Here is a 16,193-nt window from a genome sequence, read left to right as displayed (position 1 = left end):
TTATTTTACATCATTATATGAAATATTCCATTGTTCTGCTTTATTTGATATTGAAATGATATGTTATGATGAATCTAAGGCAATCACATAATTGCAATATGAATAATACTTTCCTTATTCTGAATTAAAAAGAGAACGTTCTTTTCGTTAGTTAAGAACGTTTAGGTTCATTTATAATTATCGGAAACTCTTCATATAAAGAGTCATGTTTAGTACTGCCACGTCAAATTGAACAGATTATAAAATATTTATCGTGATTTAATCAGAGTTTTAACATTTTTTGCATCATTTACAGACAATATGGTAAGTGTTACGTTGTTTTAATTATTGAGGATTGTTATTTTTTGCCAGCTTCATTTCATTGACATCAAAATTATGGCAATAATTTTACCGGCAAATGGGTGGGGTATTTTATAATAAAATTTGTTTTGTTTTCTTAATCAGAATCGGTTCTATTTTGATGCACAGACGCTTGGGGGTCAGATCCTGCCCCCCAACGTGATACGCCCCTGTAAACACTCTGTCAAAAATATTTTAATATTTAAACACGAATGGGACATCTGCTACAACGATACAACTGGTTTTCGATCAATTTTTACATATCTGAAAAAATTACCTTTTACCATCAAGTCTCAATAAGTATCACGTTGGGGGGCAGGATCTGACCCCCAAGCGTCTGTGTTTTGATGGTACTATCTACGGGAAAGAAAGCCTTTTTTGGTCCATCGTTTAAATAATACAATTACATTATTTATATGTTAGTTTACACTGTTTTGTAATTGTTTACAGCATAATGCCACAATAAACATTTTTTAATTTTAAAATTGTTTATTTTTCAGGTTTCGGTTATGAATTCAATAGATACTGCTCATGAGGACATGATTGTAAGTTTTCTTTTTTCTCATCCTGTGACTAATGCTGTCAAAGTTTAACTTGGTTTCTACTAGTCCAATAGATTAGACGTTACAGGCTTGTTATAGTTTTATGTTGGTCAAGCCTTTTGCTAATAGTTATTGCTCAAAAACGCGTAGCATTTTGAAAAATTAAAAAAATGTCTGTTGACTTGCCTTTGAAGCTTTATTCAAAAGCTTATCTTCTGTTCTTTCAATTGCATGGTCTATCATTAACAAAAACTTTAAAACAATGTACTTATCAATTAAAAATAAAATATAAATATCAGTCTATTTCGCTCATCGGCCATACTGGTTAAGTAAAGCGTTTTACAGATTGATTCCAATTTTTTGAACGGAAAAATATATTTGAACACACTGACGGTGCATGGGCAATTATTTCGTTGAAAAAATATTCCGTTAGAAACTTCTGGAATCATTTAAACGCTTGCATTTGAATTAGCCAATCAGATTTCGCGCACTGTATGGCGGCCATTTGTATATCAGCTGTACAAAGAATTTAATTAAATGAGAGGATTTAATCATGACTTTTTGGTTGTGACAGTTCAATTATTTTGTTTAAAGGTATTTATTTTTTAGTTTTGTTCATAAATAGGTCAAAATTAATGTAAATACACGCTGTTTTAATTGTTTAAATTCATTAGATCTAAATCGATGTCTAATGTCAATTTTTTTGCTACACGATTTTGCAAAGATCTGTTAAGACCTAACGTAACATGGAAAATGAAAAATGTAAAATATCAGATTAATGAATGATAAATATGAAATAGGTTACGTATAGGTCTTATAATTAGGACTAGGTTTCTACTTGGTAATACGAGCAGACAAGAGTAATTTACAACCTCTGATTAGGCTGATATGTCTTGATATTTATTTCGACTATTCAAATAGTAAGTGGCTAGATGGAATTACAGTCAACCCGGCCCCAAGTCAGCCCGGCCCCAAATTGGTCAACACGGCCCCAAACCAATTTTATTTCTGGTCAACCCGGCCCCAAACCAATTTTATTTCTGGTCAACCCGGCCCCATTTTTATTATTATTTATTTTGCTTAAAAACGTAAACACTTAATGACTTATCAAGAAATAAGATAAAAATTAACAACAAAAATAAAAGTACAATTATGATATCTTTTATTATTTATTTTATATAAAAACTATCAATATCAACTATCAATATATCCACAATCAATACAGTTATCAGTCATGATGACATAAAGTGATTAATCACAAAACACTATCAATTTTCCAAACACTTAATTTTTAGTAATATTCCAATACCTTTTTACACAGTTAATATTCTTTGAAAATAAGTTAATAAAAAACGAAACAAATATTAATTATAATGATGCACATATTCAATAAAAAACATTCAAATGAATTAAATAAATATTGTTGGAAACTATATTTATACAAACCTTTTAACTCGAAATTCTATGCATTTCTTCCTAATTATCGCATTAACACTCACCAAACCATCTTTAATTTACATCGAATAAAGACATGTAAGATACTACCAACTTATTAAAAGGATTTGTTTTCACAGCTATACCTTTTTTGTTAATTGATTGCTTTAAACTGTTTGATTATCACATCTGAATTAATGTTGATGTACATATAATTGTTGATGTTATATAATAATTCATCATCAATATTGCGTATTAAAGACTTAATCGGCGCAATTAAATTTACCGACACTTATTGTTACTATTGTTCTATAGTTAATAATCTTCAATTAATAATAAATCATTTTTATTCCATCATACAACAAAATGACTTAAATAGTTTTCTTTGAAAAATATATATTCAGGGTTCTCGGGGACGCTTATTTCGGCGTCCCGGTACACTGTTTATTACAGCTGGACGCAAATATTTCAGAGCAAGGATTCCACGTACGCTTAATTTTGCCTGGGGACGCATAAAATTACCGATTGTTTACAACCACAAATACGTCAGTCTATAGGAAGGCGGTCCTATGCACATCGACCCGTGAAGCGATTAGCCAATCAGCGATAACGCTTCCGGTCATTATCACGCAATAGTGATCAGACTAATGTATACACGCGCTGTACATGTAATTACCAGATATAACACAAGGTGATAATTTTATATCTTTGATCAACAGTTGATTGGAAATTAGCAAATTTTACCGACTAAAGGATAAAATTATCAACTACTTACGCCGCGAGTTTAAAGACTGTTTTCTCAAATTACAACTGAGTGTAATATTGAATGAGTGTCGAATTTTTTCGGCATTTTCTAGGCACAATTTTGCTTTAGTTTCATTCTTGCAAAAACGTTCTACAAGAGTATTAAGAATTTAAGATATTGTGCTGAAATGCCAAGACAACAAACAAAAATACACATATGCTTTTCTTTGATCCGAAAATTGATCCCTAACATCGGCGATTAAACGTTCGCCAGAAACCCTAAAATTTCGCAAAAATTCTCAGTTTCCAATCCAAACACGTGAATGAATTGTTCTTTTATTATTTAATCAACATTAAATCTTTAAATATCGATCTTCAATTTGCCCCCTTTTGAAGATATTTGCTAAAATAATTGCCGATCGGATGAATCTCTTACACACTGTGTGAAGCTGTACACCATTTTCCTATTCATTCCGCTAAACGCTGCCTATATACATTTACGTTTTTTTTTACAAATATAAACTTTTTGTCTTTAGAGTGGACTTATTTAACCAGAATAAAATTTGATTTGGTATAAAATTAAATGTGAAAAACAACACACAAAAAAAAAACGATTTCCATGAATTGTGTTTATGCATTATAATGAAATAATTTCATAATAAATATTAACAACAAAACAATAATTCAGAGTTTGTTTTTTTTGAATAACTATAATTGAAGATTCAAAATATCAGCAATGCTATTGTGAGCATTGAATGACTAATCTATAAACATATTAATTGCGACGCGCTTTTGGACTCCAACTTTTTCAGGGTTGGGAGTCCATGGACTCCATGTTTTAAAGTCCTAGTGAGAACCCTGTATATTTTGGGGCCGCACTGACCAATTTTGGGGCCGGGTTGACCAAATAAAAATACCGTGGGGCAGGATTGACCAATTTTGGGGCCCGGTTGACCAATTTTGGGGCCCGGTTGACTTGGGGCCGGGTTGACTTGTACCGGGCTAGATGTACTGACCCATATTGATCAGGGCTCAAAAAATCCGCTCGTAAATACGAGTAAAAATTGACTCCGGACGAGTTAATCTCCCGGAAATGCTGGTCCTGCAGGATGAGTGAAAATTTCTAGCAGAAAAAAAATTAATTTCAATTCAATTTATCTTATTATTATTTGAAACCTTTTTTCAAGTTTCAATCACATAGGTGGCGTGATAGCTCAGTTGGTTAAACCACTGATTATCACCCCTGAGGTCCCAGGTTAACCGTTTGATGCTGGGTTTACACCCTTGGGATTTTTCAGAGACATTTTCAATGTTTCCCACCTACCTAGAGGTGTACTGGTAAAAAATCTAGGTAATCCTTGCATGTATTAGTGCTATACCCTGGGCATGTAAAAGAACCAAGGGGTCTATTCAATAAGAGCTGGGGACTGGTTCCTGGATTCCCTTGTATCTCATAGCTGTCTCTTTAATGTATACAATGTATACCTGCTTAGAGTGATCGTAAACGATTTTAAAGCAGTATGATGTAGAAATAGAAAAAAAAAGAAAACAGAATGTTCACAAAATAGATCCCATGTGTTTGATGAGCAAAACGGATGTTGATTTGTTGAAAACACCGCTTAATTCTGTCAGTGACTCACCCTGTTTTGTTAAATATACTAAATGCTCAATGTGGCGTTTTGGTATGTTCTGCAAACGACGCTCTTTACATAAATAATACAAAAATTTGTCTGATCCAGACAGTTGACAATCTGATTCAGACTGAGACATAAGTCAGTCATGAGTTGAAACATAATAATTATAAATATAATACAGAAGAATTTGTAAGACACAAGTAAAACAGTAACACATGTAAAGATTCTTTGGTTTATTGCACATTATATAATAGTAAAATATTAAACACTTAACAGTAAAAAATGTTTATTTGTATAGGAGATAAGGCACTTTACCTGTATTTTCATTGATCTTTATAATAAAATTGACTAATTTATATATTTAATTCAGCATGATGCACAGTTAGATTACTATGGAACAAAATTAGCAACATGTTCATCAGATCGTTCCATAAAGGTGTTTGATGTAAAAGGTGGACAGCAGAGGCTTATAACAGATCTTAGAGGGTAAGTTAACCTTAGTAAGCTTATAAAAAAGATCTTAGATTGTTAGTTAATCTTTAATATATATATATTAAATAAACTAAACAGTTCAATAACTTCGAAAGGTAGACAATGCTTTTCAGCTTAAAATTGAAACTTATAAAGCACCACTTCAAAACCATCAGCTTTAAACTAAGAGAGTTTTTGTAGTAATTTCCTTTGTAATACATGTAGATATTTTGCTTTATTCATTAATAATTATATGTTTCTGATTGTGCAGGCATGAGGGACCTGTATGGCAACTTGCATGGGCACATCCAATGTATGGAAACCTCATAGCTTCATGTGGTTATGACAGAAAAGTAATTATCTGGAAAGAAACAAACAGCACATGGGGAAAATTATATGAATATTCCAACCATGATTCTTCAGGTAAATCAGTGTTCGACACTAACGCAGTCCCGCGGTCCCGAGGACTCAAAAATTGGCAAGGGATTTCTTAAGTTCCAAGTCAGATGTCCCATTGGGACTTTTAAGTTTTTAAGTAAAAAATATACAAAACAATTAAAATTGATCTTTAATCAACTTTAAAGTATTCATTTAAGATTGTAATCTTGCAAAAAGGTATTTATTAAACGTGATAAACTTGCAAGAAGTAAACCGGAAATGAAACATTGTTTTACAAAACACGAAAATTCTCCACATACCAAACATTCCAATGTCAGTATTTGCCGATATTTTGCTGTATTTTTAACCATCATAGTAAAAATGATATGTTTTATATAGTTTTGTTTAATATTTTATGTTTACTATGATGTTAGAACACTTACACCGTGGAAAAAGTCGGCAATTCCATAATCAATAGTGTACTAGATTTCGGATAAACACATTAGGATGCGTGATTTTTTGGGGATTTTTTTAAATATACCGATTTTGTGATTATATTTTAAATGCAATAATAATAACTTGTTCCTGTCTTATCATGGCATTGATATCATTATGTAAAGGAATTATGAGCAAAAAAAGCTTTTTTGCAGTAACTCATTTTCTTCTCTTCAATGACTAGTTTACACTTATTCAAGTAGACCTAATACAGCAATATTATAATATCAAATGAAAATTACTTACTGCATAACTACAGACAAAGGAACAAAATATATTATATGTATTAAAGTCAGTAATATTTAGGAAATATTTTACAAGACCTATAAACACTTCCAACTGCATGTATGATTTTGTTACCAAACTTAATAATGCTGGAAGGAAACATAAAGGATTTCGTTCCTTCATCACTTAATGTTATCACAGATCCATGGGCTATGATCAACATCCCAAAAAGTAGAACTAAAGAACAATAAAAATAAGTTGCACATCAATATTGATAGACAAAGGTTATTGCTTTATTCTTAAAATTATATAAAAAAAAAATCAGGGACTTCCAACTTAGGGAAGGGACTTTTGAATTCAAAAACAGATGTCCCGTTGGGATTTCTGGCTGAAAAGTTAGTGTCAACCCCTGTAAATACTGTAATAAAACTTCATATTAAAGGTTAAGACTGTCAGCTGTTTTATGTTTATGTTACTTATTCTATGAAACATATGGATTTTAATCATTTAGTCATTAGATCATTAAGATACAGTTAGGTTTGGCAGGTAAGTCTACAAGTGGCAGCTTGGCCAAGTTGGACTAGTAATCTAAGGATTGCTGACCACATGGGTTTAAACCCTGTCAGGGACAAGCTGTTGTTTCCTTGAGCAAGAAACTTTACATTCATTGCTTAGTACTGGTTGGTTCCAGGAACAGATTTTAGGGTATTTCAATACGCTTATAGCTTTCAACACAATCAGTCTAAAATAAATTTGTATAAACTATGGATTGTTTGTATAAAGTAATGTTTTACTGTATTTCTGAATAGTCGAAACTCTGTTGATGTTATGAATACATAAACCTGAAAACTTGTTTGTTTTATTGCTGTAGATTTTGAATTTTAAGAATGAATCACTGTTTGTAATGTTTTTATGCCCCCACAGAGTGGGAGCATATAGCGTTGCACTTGTCCGTCCGTCTGTCTGTACGTCCCGAAATCTTGTGAACGCAACTCCTCTTAAACTGGATGGCAGATTTTGCTTAAACTTCCAGGGATGAACAACCTTAATGTGTAGATGGTAGTAAAGGAAGGAATTTTTGCTGCGATCAAATTCAACAGAATTATGGCCCTTTGTTGATTTTTTCACTATATACTATGTAAAAATTTTGTGAACGCAACTCCTCTTAAACCGGATGGCAGATTTTGCTTAAACTTCCAGGGATGAACAACCTTAGTGTGTAGATGGTAGTAAAGGAAGGAATTTTTGCTGCGACCAAATTTAACAGAATTATGGCCCTTTGTTGACTTTTTCACTATATACCATATAGAAATTTTGTGAACGCAACTCCTCTTAAACCGGATGGCAGATTTTGCTTGAACTTTCAGGGATGAACAACCCTAATGTGTAGATGGTAGTAAAGGAAGGAATTTTTGCTGTGACCAAAATTAACAGAATTATGACCCTTTGTTGATTTTTTCACTATATACCATATAGAAATTTTGTGAACGCAACTCCTCTTAAACCGGATGGCATATTTTGCTTAAACTTCCAGGGATGAACAACCTTAATGTGTAGATGGTAGTAAAGGAAGGAATTTTTGCTGTGACTAAATTTAACAGAATTATGGCCCTTTGTTGATTTTTTCACTATATACCATATATATGTTGTCAGTGGGGACATCCGTGTCCTTTGGACACAGTTCTAGTTGTCTTTAGGAACTCAGTTAAAAACTCAGACAAAACTTTCACATTTAATTAATTATTAATAATTTCAACAAATTTATTATACATGTAGTTATAAGCTATGTGATGATTGATTGTAAGTTATTGAATGTTTGTCATTTTATGATTTCAGTAAATTCAGTATGTTTTGCACCACATGAACTAGGACTGGTTTTAGCATGTGGAAGTTCAGATGGGTCAGTCTCAGTATTGTCAAGTACAGGTAACAATTTGTTTTAACTACATTGTATTACATTAGTATTACACCTTAGGTCTTCCACTAACAACGCTGGAAAGTTACCTTACTGCCTTAAAATGTGTTAGTGTGACAGTGACATCTTGAATATGAACCAAAAAAAAAAAGTTTGAAAATACAATTATTTGCAATTATGAATAATTCAAAAATTACTTTCTTGTTTTAAATAAGCTATTAACTTTTATATAGGAAAGTCTTTAGGGCAGTACTTTGTAACCCTTAATTTACTGAGTTTTTGTTATGGATTTGCCCTGCTTTGAATTTGAAACAGTGTGTTCAAAGTTTAAGGAATTTCCTTATGAAAATACAAAATTTGAGGTGCCATTATTGAATAGCCTGGACAGTTTGCACTGTAGTATTAGATATAAAATTCAAATCATGCAGTCATCTAATTAAGCACTGCCCCGATGGCCCCTGGCCAGTGTAAATTTTAAGAAAATTTAGTTAAATATATAGTAGAATAAATTCAAAACTGGAATTCAGGTCAGTAAATTCAAAATCTTTAATTCAATGACTGCAAATATGATAAATAGAGTACATGCCCTTTGATCTACAATTACAAAACCTATATTTGTAATGTATTATTGTATAATAAAAACTGATTTCTATAGAAAATGCCCATTCAGAAGAAAACTTTATTTTCTGACTCAAAAATGTTTTTATTTGCAGGAGATGGAAGTTGGGATGCCAAAAAAATCAAGAACGCACACACAGTAAGTATTTTTTTTTTCGTGATATTAAATGATTTCTTGCTAATCAGGTAATAATTAAGACAACTTAAAAAGCAACTGTAGAATTAATATTTTATTATATATTTATTTTAAATATACACCAAATTGCACATAAGACAGACAGTCCAGAGCAAAAAAAATTCTTGGGAGTGCATGTTAAGAGTACTAGATAATCTTTATTATATGTGTTAGTAAGAGTAGTGCTACCAGTACAGAGTTAGCGTCATCTGCGTCTGAATGACATCTTACTTTATTATACAGCTGGGTCCTATCCTTAAATTAGATATTTTCACCTTGAAATCCCTTAAACTCCAGGATTAATTTCAACACTGGCCAGTCATGTTACACAAAGTCAGCAATGTAAAGGTTTTTCAATCAAATAGCAGTTTAAACTATGTTTCTGTTTGATATGACTATATCATTACTTTAGTGATACATTTTCCTTACCCACAGATTGGCTGTAATGCAGTAAGCTGGGCGCCAGCATTGTCACCAAATGCCTTGTTTGAACAGACAGGTCGACCATCTTTAGTGAAGAAACTTGTGTCTGGAGGGTGTGATAATCTGGTCAAAATTTGGAGGTAAGTTTTAGTTAAGTTTGTGTTATCTCCCCTGGTTTAGTTTAAAGATACTACACAGTTGGAATTAAAAAAGATATCTGTAGGTTCTGCCAATAGGACATTTTACAGGATTTAATAACATCGCAAATTATATTTAATTAACCAGGGCTCTCAGTAGGGTCAGAATTTCACGAGTCAAAGACTCTTTGGCCAAAATTTTCATGAGTCAAATAATTTTTTTCTTAAGTGTCATTTGACTACATGAATCATTTTTATGTTACAAAAATTACTGTATTGGAGGTCATTTTGTGTAGATTCTCAAGTCTAAATTGATAATATTTAACATGGAAAAAATGCCTAGTTATAATGTATATATATCCCCCCCCCCCCAAAAAAAAAGACAACTAAAACAACAACAAAAAAAAAAAAAATGAATTGCATCTTTACTGTGAAAGAATAAATTAAGCAGCAGCTTTTCTGATTAAAAGTTTAAAATATAAAAAAATATCTTTACTGGTATGCTATATATCATATTAATTTTAAATACCAAAATGCACTAGGAATATTTAATGGAAATAACAAATGTACAGGCACTCCAAGTAAATCAAAGACGTATCATAAACCTTTAAAAGCAATCAATAATTGACACCTCAAGTATGTAATTCTTATCAGTTGTGTAGAGCTATTTTTAGCGCTGTCAAATTGCATCCAATGATGTCGCGCTTCAGTGCACAGGCTATAAACAATGCTGTGTATTACACACGGTGACATTTTTTTGAGTGTGATTTGAACATATGTAGGATTTGATAGGTAATTAGGAGTAGATTTAAGGTAATTATTATTGCATAGCTGAAAATCCCACGTGGCAAATTGACTCTTGTGCAGATTTTATCACGTGTCAAATTTGTGCATTTCCTGATTTTCACGAGTCAAAACCCGGATCCCCGTGTCAATCGAGAGCCCTGTTAACCTTTACCATGTTAAATGTCTTAAATGGGCTTGTAAATTTTTCACGAAGAATCAAAACCATCCATCATTCAAAACATGTACTGAATAGATAGTGAGTAGCACAGGCCATGATCACAGCACAAATGTGCCGGCTGATCTCGGTCTGCATTGGTCGCATGAGAATTTATGAGTGTATGTGATATTTTGTTATACATTTAAATCTCAAGTGGACTATGGTCGAATGATTAATGTTGTCAACTTGAAATAAGTTGCCCTTCCCTCCTTGCTATAGGCTTTTACCCTTTCATTTTATCCATCATTTAACGTAACTCCTGATCAACAGGTTTGGTATCAATTGTCATTCTCTTACTATCCAGACTATGATGGTCAAAATAAAGTAATCAGTGATTGAAAATTCAACTTGTTTTCTTATATTAACGTGGAAAAAAATGTCAAAATTTGCAACAGGACAAGTTAAAGAGAAAAATACTAAAGAAGGTGGCAACTACTCATCCTGTAGGATGAGTGGCTCTGAAAATATTTTTTGATCCATGGAAATGTCATTATTTTCATCTTAGTTAGTACATGTACATGGTTACAATGATTATAATGGGTACTGTTTACAGAGAGGAAGATGGTGAATGGATTGAGGAACAGAAATTAGAGGGTCACAGTGACTGGGTAAGAGATGTAGCCTGGGCACCATCCATAGGTCTACCTAAAAGCATCATAGCTAGTTGCTCACAGGTACGTTAAGGTTTGCTTTATGAACATTACTATGTGATGTTACTTCATTTTGCCAGAATTCATTAGTTTGAAATGAAAAATCCCTTGCGTTATTTTGTTGTGGATTAGAATATGAAATGATGCTTTAATGAAAAGTTGTTTTGTACAATGAACTTGTTTTAAAATATTGAGACAATTGGTTTTGAATTTGAGTTTGATTACACACAAAAAGAAATTAAGTTTTGAGGCAGCCCAAAATTCAGTCATTTTAGCCTTCAGCCTTCTAATAACAAGCCTGATTAAAAGGTGCAGATGAAGGACTTTTTACCAGATGAGTGGGGGAGGGGGTAAAAAACATTCACAAAATAAAAATGCATGTTCTTATCCAAGCAATTTATTTTATGCCTATTCTAAAGCAGAATAGCAAAATCCCAGTAGGATGTTGCATGACCCTTTATCCACACACCTGCCACTCCGACCCCGACCTTTACTCCTCACATGAAAAGCAAGACAATATTGTAAAATTCTGAAATATGTTAAAACTACTTACAAACTGTTCCTTATTCAAAGGTCAATGCATTCATTCTTCATTGAAAGGGTTAATTCAATTTATTTGGAAACCCATAATTCCAAGGTACAAACTTTTGATTAGAAAATAGACTTGTAAATGTAAATTGTTTCTTTCTATAGGATTGTAGAGTTCTCATCTGGACAAATGATGGCACAAGCAATAACTGGTCATCGTCAGTGTTAAATAAATTTAAAGATGTAGTCTGGCATCTCAGCTGGTCAATTACAGGAAATATCTTAGCAGTGTCAGGAGGCGATAACAAGGTATAGTTGTTGTTGTTGTATTATCTATTAACAAAGTGTAATTGCAATGTTAGCTGAATAATTTTAGAATTTATAAGTTTTCCAACTTATATATCATTGGTGTTAAATAAAATTTGATTTTGTATGTAACTTCATAAATTATTAGTGACTTATTACTCTACATGCATGGCTGGAACTTAGAAAAGACATAATATTAACTTTTTTGCAATTTGTATCTTCACAATTCAGACTCGTTTATGGAACATCGGTGGTTATACTCTGGTTCCATTTCGTGCCTGAAATAATGCACGGAAGGGCACCTGAAGACTTCCTCCATCAGTATTGAGTAAAGCTGGAATGCTGCCATATGACCTTTACTGTGTCGGTGTGATGTAAAACCCAATCAATCAAACAAAGTATTGTCACAACAGCACAAAAATTGCTTGAAATTTCCTTTGAACCTGAATTCATTGTTGTGTTAGCCTGTTACTTGTGCACAGATGTTTACTGCATTATACCATTTTTTAAACAATGCATATTCCGTATAAGGTTTTAAACTCTATGTAAATCTGAAAAACTTTCAATTGATAAATTCTAGTTGTCAACTTTTAAAACTCGTGCATTAACAAGGCTCTAGATATACAATAAAGTACTGAAGATAGCTGGCCTAAATACGTTTTTAGCTCACCTGTCACAAAGTGACAGGGTGAGCTTTTGTGATCGCTTTTCGTCCGGCGTCCGTCCGGCGTCCGTCCGTAAACTTTTGCTTTAAATGACATCTCCTCATAAACCACTGAGCCAATTTCATCCAAACTTCACAGGAATGTTCCTTTGGTGGTCACCTTTAAAAATTGTTCAAAGAATTTAATTCCATGCAGAACTCTGGTTGCCATGGCAACCGAAAGAAAAATCTTTAAATATCTTCTTTTAAACAACCCTAAGAGCTAGAGCTTAGATATTTGGCACGAAACATCTTCTAATGAGTGTCTACCAAGTTTGTTCAAATGAAAGCCCTGGGGTCAAAATTGGTCCCGCCCCAGAGGGTCATTGATTTTCCCTATATGCATATAGTAAAAACTTAAAAAATCTTCTTTTAAAGAACCCAAAGAGCTAGAGCTAAGATATTTGGCATGAAACATCTTCTAGTCAGTGTCTACCAAGTTTGTTCAAATAAAAGCCCTGGGGTCAAAATTGGCCCCGCCCTGGGGGTCATTGATTTTCCCTATATGCATATAGTAAAAACTTAAAAAATCTTCTTTTAAAGAACTGTAAGAAGCTAGAGCTTAGATATTTGGCATGAAACATCTTCTAGTGAATGTCTACCAAGTTTGTTCAAAATAAAAGCCCTGGGTCAAAATTGGCCCAGCCCCAGCGGGGTCATTGATTTTCCCTATATGCATATAGTAAAAAACTTAAAAAATCTTCTTTTAAAAAGAACCGTAAGAGCTAGAGCTTAGATATTTGGCATGAAACATCTTCTAGTGAATGTCTACCAAGTTTGTTCAAATAAAAGCCCTGGGGTCAAAATTGGCCCTGCCCCAGGGGGTCATTGATTTTCCCTATATGCATATAGTAAAAACTTAAAAAATCTTCTTTTAAAGAACCGTAAGAGCTAGAGCTAAGATATTTAGCATGAAACATGTTCTAATGGGTGTCTACCAAGTATAAATATAAATATATCAAATAAAAGCCCTGGGGTCAAAACTGGCCCCGCCCCGGGGGTCATTGATTTTCCTTATATGTGTATAGCAAAAACTTAAAAATCTTCTCTTTGAAAAAACCAAATAGCTAGAGTTTAGATATTAAGCATGAAACATCTTTAAGTAAATATCTACAAAGTTATTTCAAATAAAAGCCCGGGGTCAAAACTGGCCCTGCCCCAGGGTGTCATTATTTTTAACTATATGTTATAGTAAAAACTTAAAAAATCTCTTTTAAAAACCCAATGAGCTAGAACTTTAGATGTTTAGCATGAAAATCTTTTTATGGGTGTTACCAAGTCTGTTCAAATAAACAAATAAAAGCCCTTGGGTAAAAATTGGCCGGGGGGGGGGGGGGGGGTATACAGGGTGGAGCGACCTCAGGGCCATCATGGCCTTTGTTTGTTTTGCCCCAATTAAAAAGGGTGGGGGGGCATATATATTCACTCTTTATCAGGGTGTCAGTCCATTGATTGATAAAACAGTAGAATGTGCTTGAACCCGTGTCCAATTTTAAAACAATTCTAGTTTTACATAAATGACTTTATATAAAGTGGCCATATGATTCCAATTTTCCAAATAAGCAGGGTACACCATTTTTTTCCCAATTACATTATTTGATAGTGATAGCCATAATGTTTATTATTTATTGAATGTTATTTTACAAATATCAATAATTTATACAGGTAAGCTTATGGAAGGAAACATTAGAAGGACAATGGACGTGTATCAGCGATGTTAAGAAAGGTCAAGGTCAGGTCACAGAAAGCCAATCACAAGTCAGCAGGAATTTATGATCTTAATTAGGTGCATGTGAACTGACATTTAGTAAATATGAACTTGATGAAAGGAAAACTTGTGGTCAGCATGAAATATTGATAAATAGGAAGATAAAGTTATATTCAATTAATTGTTCTTTACAAATGAAGGATGAACATGCTATATTCAATTAATTAATTGTTTATAAATGAAGAACTACAATGATACATCCAGTTAATGAAAAGTTCTTTATAAGTGAAGAAAGAAGAACATGTTATATTCATTTAATTGTTAAATTGTTCTTTATAAATGAAGAACAAACATGTTTTATTCAATTCATCAACAGTTCTTTATGGCTGAAGAACCAAACTTGCTATATTCAATTAATTTATTGTTCTTTATAAGTGGTGAGAAAAACATGTTTTATTCATTTGATTAAAAGTTTCTTATAAATGAAGAATAAATTTGTTATATTCAATAGATCAACGAAGAACGCCCTTGTTATAATATTCAATTAATAAGTAGGTCACTCAGATGTTAAGTGCTGGAAGACCGATAATTATTGTGCTTGTTTTTTATGGGAAGATTACAATGAGAATTTTGTTACAGACAGAATGTTTATAGAGATTTTAATAATGAAAATTGTTTTGAAATTTATGTAAAACAAACATGTTTTATGTATGTCTGATTGAATTTTATGGTAAGGTTAATCGTTTTCAATTTTTGTGCAAAAAGCTGACCTGTAACTGTTTAATATTGTAAAAATATACATCTTTACATTATTTTCAAAAGTAAAATTCTACATGAAACTGAGTCTTTCGTAGCAATTGAAATTATTTTTATTGTTCATATGAGAAAAAAAATATGTAAATAAAACAAAACTGAAATAAATGTTTAAAAATTATGTTATAATGTTGTTTGTTTTAACAGTGGAGTTAATATATGGTCACCTTAGTTTAGTATTATGGTTGTCAGTTTTATATATCTAATGTATTATCAGTTTTACTACATGAATAATGCTTGCATTGTTCTAACCCCCCAACCCCCAAAAAAAAGAAAATGCTGTCCTTTTCTTCTGATATGATATCATGATGGTATGTATCTTGAATATATTTTGGTCAATTCATTTGGGCATAATAAACCCTTAACATGCTGAATTTCTTAAATGGACTTGTCCAGCTTCTATTTTTGGGACTGTCCATTATAAATGGGAGTGTTGAGATAGGGACATTGGAAGTTGGTAAGTAAACAGTATAGTGCCTGCATGGATGTGTAGGGTGTCCTGGCTTTATACTGGTGGTAAATGTTTGAAATCATTTGTTTATCGGGAATAAAGCTATTGATGCTGATAGGCAGGTTGTGCAGACTATAAAGCATGCTCTTAAAACAGTTGCCAGAGATATCTGGTATACAAAGTTGTTTAATGTAAAGGAACCTTTAATACCTTACAGTGGAAAAGAAAATCACAAAAAACTTTATTGTGTTTATTTTTGCCTTCTTATCCCCCGCCGATGGAATGGCAGGGCTTTTTTCACAGGTTGGGGAAGCAGCCCAACCCTTAATTTTGGGGGAAAATTACATATTTGCAAAAGTGGAAGAAAAAACTTTATGTTAATTCAATTTTTTTGGGAAAACTGCATGATTTTAAAGAATTTTATTTGGGGGGAAGCAGCCATATACCGGCCCCTGCTATACCGAAAAAAAGCCCTAAATCGGGTGGCGTTGTCCGTCTGTC

At 32.7% G+C, this 16,193-nt stretch overlaps 1 protein-coding gene across 1 annotated transcript; it reads left to right on the top strand.

Moving 5' to 3' along the window:
* The first annotated feature begins 166 nt into the window (after nt 1–166).
* Nucleotides 167–15,282, top strand: LOC132716500 (protein SEC13 homolog). Its single transcript, XM_060699792.1, has 10 exons — nt 167–303; nt 840–884; nt 5,064–5,179; nt 5,436–5,587; nt 8,099–8,188; nt 8,891–8,934; nt 9,406–9,533; nt 11,087–11,207; nt 11,877–12,020; nt 14,386–15,282. The coding sequence occupies exons 1-10, from the start codon at nt 301–303 to the stop codon at nt 14,494–14,496; spliced, it is 954 nt and encodes a 317-aa protein (XP_060555775.1). The 5' UTR covers nt 167–300; the 3' UTR covers nt 14,497–15,282.
* Nucleotides 15,283–16,193: the final 911 nt, after the last annotated feature.

Source organism: Ruditapes philippinarum, unplaced genomic scaffold, assembly GCF_026571515.1.
Source record: "Ruditapes philippinarum isolate M1 unplaced genomic scaffold, ASM2657151v2 ctg757_1_1_1_1, whole genome shotgun sequence".
In the NCBI taxonomy this organism is placed as follows: Eukaryota; Metazoa; Mollusca; class Bivalvia; order Venerida; family Veneridae; genus Ruditapes; species Ruditapes philippinarum.
Note: the sequence above shows the minus strand (reverse complement) of the source record. Positions and strands in the feature narration are given on the sequence as shown.

Excerpts from the sequence above, each read along its gene's own strand:
- LOC132716500 (XM_060699792.1), top strand. Across the intron at positions 885-5,063 it reads CTGCTCATGAGGACATGATT|CATGATGCACAGTTAGATTA; the intron begins GTAAGTTTTCTT and ends TATTTAATTCAG. Across the intron at positions 12,021-14,385 it reads TGTCAGGAGGCGATAACAAG|GTAAGCTTATGGAAGGAAAC; the intron begins GTATAGTTGTTG and ends TAATTTATACAG.